The sequence below is a fragment of the Vigna unguiculata genome, chromosome 1, assembly GCF_004118075.2.
Source record: "Vigna unguiculata cultivar IT97K-499-35 chromosome 1, ASM411807v1, whole genome shotgun sequence".
Classification (NCBI taxonomy): Eukaryota; Viridiplantae; Streptophyta; class Magnoliopsida; order Fabales; family Fabaceae; genus Vigna; species Vigna unguiculata.
The window spans coordinates 2,734,253-2,749,454 of record NC_040279.1 but is presented as its reverse complement, the minus strand read 5'-3'; the positions used below and the strand labels follow the sequence as shown (position 1 = coordinate 2,749,454).

The following is a 15,202-nucleotide window of genomic DNA, read 5'->3' as shown; positions in this document are numbered from 1 at the left end:
AAAAATTAATTTCATTATATAAGATGCTTACTTTCTGTATTTTAAGAAAAAAAAATTAAACCAAAATAATTAGTATGGATACCAAATAAACCCATTTAATCACCTATTTGTTGAAACAGGTAGACTCTTAGGAAAAGTAAAGAAAAACACTTTCTCAACAAAAATTAAATTAATTCCGTATAAAACAAAAGAATGGATAAGCAATAACTGGTATGATTTAGTTTCTAAGTTTGTAAAAATTGAAATAAATATTTTATTCTTCGATATTGTTTGGAAGATGAAATTATTTATTTATCTAAAATATATATATAAAGATGAATTATTATTGGCATTGATATTTATGGCGGAAGAGGATATTTTACAGTGAAATTCCAATCATTCATCTCGATGATGGCTCTCGTCTGCAACTCCTTCTTCTCCCCTTCTCTTCTGCATCGTCCCTCACATCTCCCTCGTCCATTTTTGTGTGCGAAAGCTTCGGTAAGCTCCTCCTCTCACGAGCCCAAAGCGCAGCAGAGTGTTTCTTCTGCAACTTCCGCCGCCACTGCTCCTTCTCCCTCCACGCCTTTCGTCGAGTCTAGGCCCCCTGACCCTGCCTTCAACTACGCCCTCGCCAACCCCAACGGCAGCCCCCTCGTTAGGTTCGTTCGAGCCACCGAGTCTTCCATTGAAAGGGTATTTCTCCATCTCTCTCTCTTTTTCTGTCTTATCACTGCGTTTTTTCATACATAACTTGGATCATCTTCTTTTCTTAATCTCAGTAATTAGATTCATTTTTTTTCTTTTACGTACATTATGTACACATAATTTATATCAGTAAAGACACGCTGTTCGGTCCGATCCGGCTCATGTGGCGGTGGACCAACCCGAACCGAATCCGGCTCACTTATGCGTGTGCTTAAGAAAAAAACGAATCTGATCAGTCTCTTACTGGCTTTGATCTATTTTTTTCTGATACTAAAACTTAGAATCCAATTTTAAATTATTGAACGAACGATTATTTATATATTACTGGTAAATAATGTAGGGAATAGTATAGAGGAAAAAAAAGTCAAAGTCTTCCATAAAATCGAAATCATAAAGTTAAACATTATATAAAAATAAAGGTTGATAACACCATTGTTTTAAGGTTTTGATTTAAAGTGATGTCAAATATTTTATATATAAAAGACTAATATCATATAACTAGATAGAACTACAATCTTTCAATAAGTATAACTATAACTCATATATAACCAAAACTAATGAAAAAATATATAACCCAATACTGGTATGAGAATCGACGGTTTGAAGTGACTGACCGAATAACCATAACAAAGAAGGGATCACTCATACACCTGAAAGAAAATATATCATGAAAAGAAAAAGAAAAAGAAAAAGAAAACAAGGGACTTATCCTTGAAGGGAGATCGTTAGGAATAGTCCAAATGTGAGTCAAAAAAAATCAAAGTCTCACGTTGGATAGAAAAGACAAAGTTAAACACTATATAAGAATAAAGACTCATAACACCATTGCTTTACGGTTTTGGTATAAAAATGGTGTCAAATATCTTATATGCATAGGACTAATGTCATGTAACCATATGAAACCTAAACCCTAAACCACAATCTCTCATAATCCATATATATATATATATATATATATATATATATATATATATATATATATAAAACATATGAAACAATATAATAATTCTGAATATTCTATAATTGACAATATATAAATAGTAAAAGGAAGAGAGTTTCTAAGAATAATCGAAGAGTGTTCAGATAAATTACTAACGGGTGATCGTCTTTGGTGTAATCTAGAGAAACAAATTTGGGATAGTTTCTTCCTGCACCTACCCGTGTAAGAAAATTTCCCAGTTTATTCTTTTGAGATTGTACATTGAGAAATCATTTTTAACTTCCCATTTTAAGATTGAATAATTTAAAAGGGTAAAATGAAAGGAAAAAAAAAAAAAAAAAACTTATACACAGGTGCGGGGAAGAAATTTATGAGGTGCAGAAAGATACGGCAGTTTCATGGTAACTGTTTTCTGTACCCCCAATCAAATTTCTTCTTCAACTTCACATTTCAAGGAAAATACTCAAATATTCTTCATCATTACATCATTACTACCATTGTTGCCACAGGACCTCTGGTGCAAGGAAGAAGAGAAAAAAAATGCTAAAAGAACTTATTCTGAAAAGGTTTTTTCAGAAAATATTTTATGTATTTACAAAAGTTTTTTGTTGGAACACATTTCATGAAGGAATTTTTGAAAAAAATCATTCTAGAAAATATTTATTCTGGAAATTTGTTTCAAAAAATGTGTTTCAGAATGTATTTCACACATTCCAGAAATTTTATTATGAAGAAATCATTTTGAAAATTGCATTCCAGAAATTTTGTCAGAAAATTTTGCTTTGAAAATGTTATTTCGGAGGTGCTGTTCAGAAAAGCCTATTTTTAATTTAATGTTCCGGAGGGTAAATGGTTATTTTTGAAATTCGATGGGTGCAGGAAGCAATTACAAAGTTTCTTCCTGCACCTCCATGCATCTCAATATGCACTCTAATATGCACTCTGCATGGAGTAGTGAAATAACTTACGTGCTGCATCTCGTGATAATAATTAATTACTAATGAATTTTATTTAAATATTTTTTTTTATATTCAAATGATCAAAATAAAAGTATTAGTAAAGAAAATATGAATTATTAAATAATAACTTATAATTTGACTTTATATATTTTTATTTTTTAAGACATAAAATTGAAATTACTTTTACAATATTATTTTTTAAAATTTATATTATGACGCAATTCTTTTAAATTTGTTTCTTTAAAAAGACTAAATTAACTTGTACTAAGACGTTATTGTATAATTTGATTTGTATTTACTTAAAAGTTATTCTTTTATCTAAATTTATATTTTAAATAATTTTATTTGAATTTTAAAAAAAATAATACAAATATTGGTGAGTATATGCGGATATAATATCCACATATTATTGGGATTATTGGATGCGGTAGAAATATATATATATATATATATATATATATATATATATATATATATATATATTAAAATTGACTTAGTATATAGATACACTAGAACATAAATCATTTCACCTTAATTTAATTTTAACAAAATTTAACTACGATGTTATAATTTAACAAATAGATTGAAAAGGATTCACTCGTGTAAAATTTACTACAAGTTTTAACTATGCTATTATAATTTAACAAACAGATTGAAAAGGATTCAGTTGTGTAATTTATACAAAATTTAACTATGATATTATAATTTAACACATACTAAAATCACGCTAACCTGCATACTAGCTGGCTTTGACTTTAGATTATAAGTATTTTGGAGTACGAGAAACTGGATGATTGCAGATCATAATCTTTCATAACTGTGAAAATAAAATAAACCGGTATTATGCATATTGTGTTTTGTAATTAAAAGGTTTTTGATTATGTTGAGCAGGTCATTTTCGACTTCCGTTTCTTGGCGTTACTTGCTGTTGCAGGGTCATTGGCAGGGTCACTTTTGTGTTTTCTAAATGTAAGCTCTCTCAATACCCTACATCTTTAAGTAAACAACCTTATTGTTCTTCTTTAAGTAAACAACCTTATTTAGAAATTAAAATTTTCTTTTTAATATGAGGAACTATTTTTTTATTTAAATTTGGTACACTAAACATACAATTAGTTTACAGTTAATCATGATAACGAACATTGCCATACATATATCTGACTATTCTGGATCATTTTAGGGTTGTATTTATATTATTGATGCATACAAAGTGTATTGGACAAGCTGTGTTAAAGGAGTTCACACTGGACAGATGGTTCTGCGGTTGGTTGAAGCAATTGGTAATTTATTGCTTATCTGAAGGGGAAGCCCGTTTTGACTTCTAAATTTGGTCTGAATTTGAGATAAGATCATGTTTACTACTTGCACTTAGCCATTGTTACTTGCTGCTGCAGATGTTTATCTTGCTGGTACAGTTATGTTGATTTTTGGTATGGGCTTATACGGATTGTTCATAAGCAATATTCCTCCTGATGTTCCACCTAGTGTAGACCGTGCCCTTATAGGATCCTCTTTGTTTGGAATGTTTGCTATGAAGGTAATTACACAACCCTAAAATTGTAATAACTATACCATATTCTCAAGAACATAAATGATACTTAAATATTATCCAATTTCCATTGAATTAATTGACATGATTCTTATATATTGGAAAAGAAAGTGAATGTATTGTTTACCTTTTTCAGGAGAGGCCAAAGTGGATGAAAATATGCTCGCTCGATGAATTGAAGACAAAGGTGGGACATGTTATTGTCATGATTCTTCTGGTAAAGATGTTTGAGAGGAGCAAAATGGTTACCATTGCAACAGGATTGGATTTACTAAGTTATTCAGTTTGTATTTTCTTATCATCTGCATCTTTGTATATCCTCCATAACCTACATAAGTCAGACTAGAATGTAATTTATAGTGTAATATTCTAATTTCATAGCTGTAAGAGCTCGTGATCCAAACCATTGAAAATTGAAACATGAAACCATACTTGAGTTTGATTACTCACTGTGAAGTGTGAAAACTCATTTATATTGCACTCATGATATAAGTGATAACCTAGTTTTACCCTTAAAATGAAATTGAAACTTTGAATCGGTAAGTGTCTGTAGAAATTGTAAGATTGATAAAGGACAGCCGCTATGCATTCTCTTTTTCTTACTCTTCACCTCTTTTGTCTCAATTCATGAAAATGTTAGATTATTTGAGAAAAAGTAAACACGTGTAATGACAAGAATTAACTATATAATCTTCCACAAGCAATTGAATTTGCGAAGAAAATGCCTCCTACACACAAATTGTTCTCTATATAATGTTTAGAATAATTATTTTAAAAGTCAACAAAACTTAATATATATCTTGATCTATAATTTGATTGCAGTATAAAACTAATATTGAATGTGAATTCATAGTATACTTTTGATTTACATTAACCAGATAAAATATAAACATTTTTTTATTTCCTTTGAGAAACTGTCATTTCATTAATTTTAAGCTGCACATTTTTGGAACAGAAGAGACAAATGTGATAATGAATAATTTGTCCTAACATGGTATCTATAGCACACTGCATAATTGTGTCAATGATATCCACAGAAGTAGATACTTTTTCATGCCTTTTGTCTTGCCCCACACAGTAGACACTAAATTTGAAATATCTGTCTCAGTTGTTCCATGGCCTAAGCTAGAATATGCTAATCTCCAGAATGTCTCTTTCTTCTCTTCCCACCTTTCCAATGCACCCTTCTCTTCAACCTGCTAAGTTCGGCACCAACAGTGATACAGCAACAGAAGCAGTTACACTGGTCAATGCTGCTGTCCAGACAGAGGTGTCTGTAATTCGAAAATCTTGGATTTTGAGCTCAAGGGAAGAAGCAGAACTTTGCTTAGGTCTCAGGGTATCCTCGGATAAAACACAAACACCACAGGTAATAAAACTATTTGGCAGCTTGATTTTCTTCCTAAGATGTTTTTCTTCATGAGATTCTCCTGTTTATGTATTTATTATATAAGTTCTACACTACACATATGGGGTTGGAAAAATATCTATGGAAAAACTTTTTCATAAATATTGTTGGATAAAAAGAATAAAACTAAGTTTTTTACAGCAAGAGATTTTGATGGTGGCTGAGTTGAGTTTCATTTCAAAAGGAATCATAATTTTTGTTTGTATTGCATAATAAATAACTAGCAGCAGGGAGCGAAGTCTGAAGTTGCTAAGCCAAAAACCAAAGTGCTTGAAGAGCCTTCTGCAATCCCAAGAAGGTCCTTACTTAGTCTAGATAAGGCACTGTGCAATGACAGAGAGACAAAAGAAAGATTGGCTCATGACTATCGCGGATTAGTTACCTCTATTGCACTAGGGTATCAAGGCAAAGGATTAAGCCTTCAAGACCTCATTCAGGTGCCTGTTTATTTTAGTATTTCACTGTTTGTTACATTTCTTCACAACACTGGAAATTCAATTGTGATCCTAAGTTTCATGTAAAGATAAGAAAATTGAACCTCTTATGAGAAAAAAAACTCATAAGTCTAATGTCTTAAGGTTTTGGATCGAAGATAATGTAAATCTTTAATATAAATTGGACTCAGTCTTATCGATGTTGTATTTCTCTTATGAATTTCTTTCAAAGATTTATCAGTGATATTAGAATCGATGGTTTGTTTCGGTAAACATTGTGATAAAACAGTGGTATAACTAATCCCCCTCAAAAGATCTCTGCACATGAATCGTTTTGATAAGTTTTTGTGTATTAGGACCAAATTCTGAATCTCCTACACTTATGGAACTAAATTAAAAGTGTAAGCTAAACTATTTTTCCAGGAAGGAACCATTGGACTTCTTAGAGGAGCAGAAAAATTTGAACCAGAGAGAGGATATAAACTGTCCACATATGTTTACTGGTGGATTAAGCAAGCCATGATTAAAGCGGTAGCCACAAAGTCCAGATTAGTGAGATTACCGGTGAGGCTTTGATTCATCTTGGTCTCATTTATTATCCAAAGCGTTTGAGTAATAAACTAATTTATGAAGCATAGCATCACATAAGATTCTTAAAGCAGCTCTTGACACAGTAAGACTTAAGAAGTGGACTAGTTATTATGAATGGTTGGTTAGTTTGTGATTTGCAGGGTGGCAAGTGTGAGATGGTGGCCAAAGTTGCTCAGGTCAACAATATCTTGAGCACAAGACTGGGGAGAAAACCCACATACGATGAAACTGCTAAAGTGCTCAATGTGAAGGCTTCCACCATTAGGCTTGTTTCTGAAAAGAGTAGAACACCAATTTCATTGGACAAAGTTGTAACCGATTGTGGCCACATGACACTTCAGGTTTAATAACTTGTTCACTCATATGTAAGTTATAACATATTTGATCAACTACTGATTGGTTTCCCCTTTGGAATGTTCCCAATCAGTTGGGAACGGAAAACAATTTCTTGACATGTCTGATTATTCGGACATAAGAAATTGACATCATTCCAAATCCAAAACTTTGAGATAATGAATTTATGAATTTTTATTTTTATATAATGTCAACTTTTTTATATCGTAAGACTTGAACTCACAATTGAATTCTCAACGTACTTAAATTATTTTTTGCAAACTCCGTCAAAAAATATCTACTTTTAAAAGCAAGATTTGAGTTACTTTTGCAAACTGTGTTGGAATAGACTAGGAAGATGGACCAGATAATGCTTTCAACACAAAACCCTAAAAACCTTAAATTCAACACAAAACCTTAAATGGGTCTTATTTTTCTTATACATCACTAAACTTTCTCATTTCTAGTGGAATTTTTTACTCATACTTGAATTCTGAAAATTTGATGTTTATGGGTCTTATTTTTCTTATACATCACTAAACTTTCTCATACATCAGGAGATTATACCAGGGCCAGAGGACATGACTCCAGAGAAGATGGTTAAGAGGCAACTAATGAAGAAGGAAGTGATGAATCTTCTTAACACACTTAGCAAGAGAGAAGCACAGATTGTGACATTGCACTATGGACTCAATGGAGAGACCCCTCGGTCTTTCAAGGAGATAGGAGGAATGATGCAGCTGTCAAGGGAGAGAATCAGACAGATTAATGGAATTGCATTGTCAAAATTGCGACAAACCAGTATTAAAGATAATCTCATATTCTATCTTGTATAGAACAACATTTCTGTTCATAAACATTACATAAAAAGAAGAAATTAAAATCAATGATATAGAAAGCATGCATGTGACATGTGTTAAACCAAGTGTTCACTATCTGTCAACTGTTCCTCTTGACGCAAGTTTTCAAAAATACCTTTTAAAACTTGATTTTACAAAAGCAATATAATAATATAAGATATTAAAGATATTTATACAAAGTATTCTTATACCGGTTCATTGATTAACATGGTGAAAGTTTAACTTAAAAGGACTAACACCACAAGTTATTATATGAACTTAGTCATTTCTAGTTAAAAGTGTTATTTGTACATAACCTCTCTTGGCAATTACAACAAAAATTATCTTAACACAACCATTTATAGCTAAGCACGAGTATTGTTTCTATCCTGTCATTCTTGGCTTAAACATTATGATAGGAAAAAGTTGTGATCTAAATGATCACAAGGTTTGTTCATTAGAAGAGATATCATTTAAAGACCAATAAAAACCCTAAATACTCTTATAGATTCTTTATGAACATTAATAGTGTTCTTGCTCTCAATTAGAAGGTTGGCGATCAAGATAAAAAATATGTTCTCGTTTTTGTTTTAAGAATTTAGTCAACCTATCTTCTTCACATAGCCTTCTATATATAGAGTGATAAGGTTGTTCTAGGAAGGTCGATTGAACTCGAAGAAGAATCAAGAATGGGTAGGGAATCCAAATAATTGAATGGAATCCTAACAAAGCTTTATTGACTTAAAAGAATGTCAAGAGAATTACACTGAAAAATTGGCCGCTACTCTGTACAATCTGCTATATATTGCAGTAATCCTCTAACAGACTAAAACTTCCCAAACTGAAAGTTTAACAGAATTAACAAACAATAATAGCCACTAACAATCTGAATTAACATCCTGCATCAATCCCTTCCCCTTAAGCAAGTCCTTGTCCTCAAGGACTGAAGTTGGGAAACTTCCACTTAACCAGCACTTTGGTGACAGCCTTGTTACCCCTCTTCACAGTGGTTATGTCAATGATAGCTTTAGGTTCCTTGATGACAGCTTCTTCTTTTGATAGTGGACAGTCTCTTGAAGTGTTTGCTTCCCCTACTAATTTCTTCAATTGGGAAACATGAAACACATTATGTATCAAGGAATTAGCTGGTAACTGCACCTTATAAGCCACAACACCAATCTTTTCAAGGATTGGATAAGGTCCATAGTATTTAGGAGCCAACTTTGCGTTACTTTTAAATGCCACAAAGATTTGTCTATATGGATGGAGCTTGACAAAAACCAAATCCCCAACCTGAAATTCCCTTTCTGATCTATGTTTATCTGCCAATTGTTTCATCCTCTCTTGTGCCCTCTTCATGTGAAACTTGGCCAGCTTAAGCATTTCCTCCCTCTTTTGTAAACTTTTGTCCACTAACTCCACTTTAGACTCTCTTAGAAGATATGGTAAATAAGTAGGAGGAGCCTGTCTATACACAATTTCATAGGGGCTAGCTTTTATAGAACTGTGGTATATGTTATTATACCACCATTCAGCCAAAGGAAGCCACTTGGACCACTGTTTAGGTTCACCACAGCACATACACCTCAGGTATGTTTCGACACATTTGTTAACTACTTCTGTTTGACCATCCGTTTGAGGATGATAAGCAGTGGAAAGCTGGATTTGAACGCCTTGGAATGCCATAAACTCCTTCCAAAACTGGCTTACAAACACTGAGTCCCTATCACTTGTAATGGTAGTGGGAAACCCGTGTAGTTTGAAAACATTATCTAAGAAGCATTAAGCAACTGTTGCAGCTGTGTAAGGGTGTTGTAAGGCCATAAAGTGGGCTGCTTTGCTCAATCTATCAACTACTACAAAGATAACTTGCTTACCAAAAGAGTTAGGTAATCCCTCTATAAAATCCATGGTAATATCCTGCCATACATGGTCCGGAACTGGTAATGGCTGCAGTAACCCAGTTGATGCAGAAGTATCATACTTGCTCCTCTGGCACACTTGGCATTGCTGTACAAACCTCCTAACATCCTTAGTCATGCCCTTCCAGTAGACTACTGATTTTACCCTGTGAAGAGTAAAATCCCTGCCTGAATGTCCTCCACATGCAGTAGCATGTAGCCATACCAGAATCTGTCTTCTTACTTCCTGGTCTTTACCAACTACCAGCCTTATCAGTTCTCCCCTCTGCCAAGAAAAGTGCTTATGAGTAGCACTGTTAGCCTGTAACATAGTGATGATCCTTTGTAAGTCTACATCAGTTTGCCAAGTGTTTATAATTGTAGTTAATAACTCAAATGTAGGTTGATAAGGCATCAGCAGCTACATTCTCACGCCCTTGTTTATATTCAATATTGAAATCAAACTCCATCAATTTAATTAGCCACCTCTGCTGGAATGCCGTAGACAACCTTTGATCTAGGATGTATTTCAGGCTTTGATGATCTGTCCTTATAGTAAACTTCTTAGGCAGTAAATAATGCCTCCATTTCTGAATTGCAAACACAACTCCTAACAGCTCCTTCTCATAAGTCGAAAGCGCTTGCTGTTGTTGGTTAAAGCTCCTACTAAAGTAGGCTATTGGATGTCGATCCTGCATTAAAAGAGCTCCAACTCCTTGTCCGGATGCATCTACTTCAAGCACAAACCCTTTAGAAAAATTAGGTAAGGCCAGAACTGGTGCATTGCTCAATTGAGTTTTTAATTTCTGAAAAGCACACTTGGCTTCCTCGGACCAACTAAAACCATCCTTCTTCAGCATGTCATGCAATGGTTTGGCTATGGTGCTATACCGGTTCAAAAATCTTCTATAATAGCCCGCTAATTCCAAGAATCCTCTTAACTGCTTCACAAATTGAGGTAAGGCCCATTGTTGTATAGCAATTATCTTAGCAGGATCGGTGGTCACACCCTCCTCTGTGATGAAATGTCCCAAATATTCTACCCTTGTAACTCCAAAGTAGCACTTGGATTTCTTGGCAAATAGAGAATGGTTTCTCATAGTGGATAGGACTTGGTATAAATGAACCAAATGGTCCGCGAGACAGGTGTTATATACTAAAATATCATCAAAAAATATCAGAACAATTTTTTGCAAGAATTCCTGAAACACTGTATTCATGAGTCCTTGAAAAGTGGTAGGGGCATTTGTTAGCCCGAAGGGCATAACTAAGTATTCATAATGCCCTGAGTGAGTCTTAAAAGCCGTCTTGTGCACATCCTCGACAGCCATGCGAACTTGATTGTAACTAGACCTCAAATCAAGTTTAGAAAAAATTTTGGAACCATGTAACTCATGTAATAAGTCATCTACTAGAGGAATAGGAAACTTGTTCTTTATTGTTCCTTTATTCAACTCCCTGTAATCTATGCAAAGTCTCCAGCCACCATCTTTTTTCCCAACCAAAACAACTGGGCTAGAGTAAGAACTGCTATTGTTCTGAATGATGCCAAATTTCAAGTATTCATGTATGATTCCATCAGTGATGTCTCTTTGTTGCTTTGCATATCTATAGGGCCTTTTATTCACAGGGTTTGTGCCTTGAACCAGCGAAATCTTATGATCATGTTCAGCTCTTTGAGGGGGAAGAGTAGTTGGTTCCTGAAACACATCTTCAAAATCCAGCAATAACTTCTCAATGTTGTCAGGGACAGTAGTGGAATTTGCATAGGTTGATAAGGACTGCAATAAAGTGCCTTCTCCTGTTTCACACATTTGTAGCATGGACATGTGGACTCCAATTGTGAGGGTCTTATGCAACGCTGTTTCCTAACTGTCTTAAGTCCTGTACCTGGGGTGCCCCGCAATACAAGCTTCCTACCATGCCACCACAAACTCCATGGTCAATTTCTCAAAGTTCCAAGTGATATCCCCTAATGTAAAAAGCCATTTTATACCAAGCACCATGTCGCAACATTCCAAGGGCAACAGTAGCATGTTAGATTTGAAGGATGCATTATGCAGTAGCCAGGAAAATTCTTTGACCATACTGTTGATCTGCACCCTAGCTCCATCAGCCACTGTGACACTCAAAGGGTCCATGTTAGCAATGTCGCACCCCAGCTTCTTGGCCAAGTGAACATCCAAGAAATTATGAGTGCTTCCACTGTCAATTAGGATATGCAGAGGTTTCTTTTTGAATAGTCCAGTGACCCTCATTGTTCGAAAGTTAGTGATTCCAGTCAAGGCATTAACTGAAATTAAAGATTCCCCCACATTGCTTGTACCTGTTTCTACCGCAGTTGGGGTTTCCTCATCAGATTCAGTGACCTCATCCAACTCTAAGAGATGGATTTGTAATTTCTTGTGGGTTAGGCTATGAGCCGGGGTGAATGGTTCATCACAAAAGTAGCAAAGACCTTTGGCTCTCCTTTCATTCATATAAGCAGGGGTTAAACTTCTAGTAGCTTGTGTTTTTGGTCGATTGACTTCAAGGTTTTTGGGAGGGTTAGGTAATAAGGGTGGTTTAAGTTGTTTGGAGAATGACTTAGTTTGAGAATTAGTGTTGTTCGTAGATTCATACATCTTGGCCAGTGAAAAAGCTTTCATCACAAAGGTGGGTTGGAACATCCTTACCATCATCTGCACGCCCTGCTTCAATCCACCCAAAAAACAGCTCAATTGATTGGCCTCAGAGAGTTCCACTTGAGAAACTAGTCGATCAAAAGCTTCATGATAGTCCTGAACAGAACTCTTTTGTCTTAATCTCATTAAGTCGACCATGGGATCCTCGCATACCTCGCCAAAACGAGCAATCAAGATCTTGGTGTACTCATCCCAAGATGGAAGATTTGGTAAACCGACATTCTTGACATAGGCACTATGCCATTGTAGGGCCTTGCCCTCGAAATGAACCACTACCAAACGAACTTTGGAATCCTCCGGTGTACAATCAACAGAAAAGAAGGTTTCAGATTGGATTAACCATTGTTTCACACCATCTCCATTGAAGCGAGGAAAATCTAGCCTAGCCAACTGTGTATTACAAGAGCAAGGGTGAGATTGAGTACCAATATCAGGGGAAGTGTGGGTTTCACGGTTGCGGAACATCTCCTCAAGACTGTTCTTCAATGAAGCACCAAAGTCCATGAAGCGGGCCTCCAATGAAGTTCCCATATCCAAGAAACGCGTCTCCATTGAAGCCTTGAAGCTGTCAAAGTCTTCACGAACAGAACGTGTGTTGCCGACCATGGCGAAAACGTGGTTTGGAAGGTCACCTTCTAATTCCAATTGGTAAGTTTCTTCTAGGAAGGTCAATTGAACTCGAAGAAGAATCAAGAATGGGTAGGGAATCCAAAGAATTGAATGGAATCCGAACAAAGCTTTATTGACTTAAAAGAATGTCAAGAGAATTACACTGACAAATTGCCCGCTACTCTTTACAATATGCTATATATAGCAGTAATCCTCTAACAGACTAAAACTTCCCAAACTGAAAGTTTAACATAATTAACAAACAATAACAGCCACTAACAATCTGAATTAATGTCTTGCATCATAAAGTTAAGAAGGAAAAAATTGTTGTAGGTCCTTTGGAGTCATTGTGACGTGAAACACATTTCATCCTCTTCATCTTGTGTCTAACCACTTAAGCATGCAAATTTAGATCGTATTCTTTTGATTGAATTCATTGTCGAAGAAGAATGGGAAGAGAGAATTAGAGGATGAATACGTTGTTCTTTTGGAGGTGAGAGAAGGGGTCAGGGAGCGAGGATTAACGAGATTGGTAGTAAATGGCATTCGCTAAGGTTGGTGAGATTGGAGGGTGAAGGAGGCATAATTACTAAATTATCCTCTTCATATGTGTGTTGTTTTGGAACGATTCTACACCTCGTGGAACAATTATGGTGTTCATGGTTTAATTTTTAAAAATAATAACGCAAGTGTGGAACGATTCCACCATAGCTCAAAATGATTTTGCCTTACCTTGGAATGATTCCACCTTTGTGTGGAACGATTTTTCCTTGGTCTTCGAGGAACGATTCCTCCACCACCACCTAGGATCCCGTATTCATCGTGGTTATTATGGTTTCAACGTGGTTTTGAGCAATTTAATTTTTAACTTGTGTTTACTTATAAAATTAGAATTAAAAAAATAAAATAAAAAACTTAAATAAATTATATTCCATGTAAACATTCAATAGGTAAATGTTAAATTTATTTTCATACCAAATATATTATATTATTTATTTTCTTTTATAAATGATTTTTTTATAATTTCAATCATTCAATAAAATTTTAAGAAATAATTTTAAGTCATTTATATATCATTTTATATTATTTTTTTTAACAATATGGACATTTTGGTAATCTAACTTTTTTATCTGTTAAAAATTTTATTTAATATGTCACATCAACCAATTCGATCACAATTTTTCACAAATTTTACTCTCTAATTCACTCCAAAATCACCTCCAACACCCTTAAAAGAAACAACACCAATTTTACCATGTAATCCTTCCATCTCTTTCTTTCTCTCTTCTTCAAATCATTCCTCCCAAAAGAACACAAACTTTAAGTGTGTTCCTTTGAGATGATAGATTGAAGGGAGAGTGATTGAATGAATTTGAATGTGAAGTTGTGTTCTTTCTTTGAATGGATTTGAAAGTGAAAGTAGGTGGATTTGGATGTTAAGTTTTGAGTTGTTTCTTTGAATAAATTTGAAAGTGAAAGTGAATTTGAGAGTGAAGTTTGTGAAAGTTTGAGAATAATTTGTTTGATGCGATAAATAAAAAGAGTTTTAATAGATATAAAATGAAGATTACAAAATTGTTTTTGATTTTAAAAGTAATATGAAATTGAACAAAAAATAATAATAAAAGGAACAAAGTAAATTAAATTAACAAATTAAAGCACTATGTAACATCCCAATTTTAGCAGCTTCATAAAAACTAATAAAATAGGATTGTTTCACTATAGTAATCAAAATAGAAGATCAAATGTATAAAGTATATTAATACAATCCTATAACAGATAGGACTATAAAAGTATAACATTTATACAAACCAACTAAAAACACCAATTCTAATTCCAAGCACAGACTACTCACTTACAACAACTGCCATTAAAACCTTTTATCAACTTAAAAGATGACTCATCAACCTCTAGAGGTGCCTCTGACACTGCAACCACATCTACTCCCATCGAACAGGTGATCATCGCAAAAGAAAGACAAATAACATAGAAACACAGAAGAAGGGTAAGCTAATGTAAACAAGGAAATATTCATATGAAAACTTAACTCAGTTTACCAATATAACACACATAGGCATACATATAAACAGAGATACAGTTGACACTATACTCAATTATCCGGATACATGCAAGTGACATCGGATCTCTTGGTGGTTTGCACCTGTGCGTGGTTTCCAAACTCTGCAGAGTTTAGCCTCAAGTGTTTATCACCCAACCACTCACAAGGTAAATCCCCTTCGCGCCTAGGACTTGATCAAGTCCAATGAC

General features: G+C 34.3%; 2 protein-coding genes and 1 long non-coding RNA gene across 4 annotated transcripts; 2 read left to right on the top strand and 1 right to left on the bottom strand.

The window, feature by feature from the left end:
- The first annotated feature begins 332 nt into the window (after window positions 1–332).
- On the top strand, window positions 333–4,619 carry LOC114181329. Its single transcript, XM_028067758.1, has 5 exons — window positions 333–675; window positions 3,478–3,555; window positions 3,767–3,866; window positions 3,981–4,123; window positions 4,272–4,619. The coding sequence occupies exons 1-5, from the start codon at window positions 388–390 to the stop codon at window positions 4,479–4,481; spliced, it is 819 nt and encodes a 272-aa protein (XP_027923559.1). The 5' UTR covers window positions 333–387; the 3' UTR covers window positions 4,482–4,619.
- A 207-nt stretch (window positions 4,620–4,826) lies between these two features.
- On the top strand, window positions 4,827–7,833 carry LOC114181318 (RNA polymerase sigma factor sigD, chloroplastic). Of its 2 annotated transcripts, none has more exons than XM_028067741.1 (5): window positions 4,827–5,504; window positions 5,768–5,980; window positions 6,401–6,541; window positions 6,709–6,909; window positions 7,459–7,833. In XM_028067741.1, the coding sequence occupies exons 1-5, from the start codon at window positions 5,268–5,270 to the stop codon at window positions 7,735–7,737; spliced, it is 1,071 nt and encodes a 356-aa protein (XP_027923542.1). In that variant the 5' UTR covers window positions 4,827–5,267; the 3' UTR covers window positions 7,738–7,833. The 2 variants fall into 2 exon arrangements, with proteins under 2 accessions (XP_027923542.1, XP_027923550.1); XM_028067749.1 differs by having other exon boundaries at window positions 5,023–5,504; window positions 5,771–5,980.
- On the bottom strand, window positions 7,450–13,761 carry LOC114181339. Its single transcript, XR_003603797.1, has 2 exons — window positions 13,667–13,761; window positions 7,450–7,641 (listed from the first exon to the last, which is right to left on the bottom strand). It is a non-coding gene; the product is annotated as an uncharacterized LOC114181339 (long non-coding RNA).
- Between the last annotated feature and the right edge of the window lie 1,441 nt (window positions 13,762–15,202).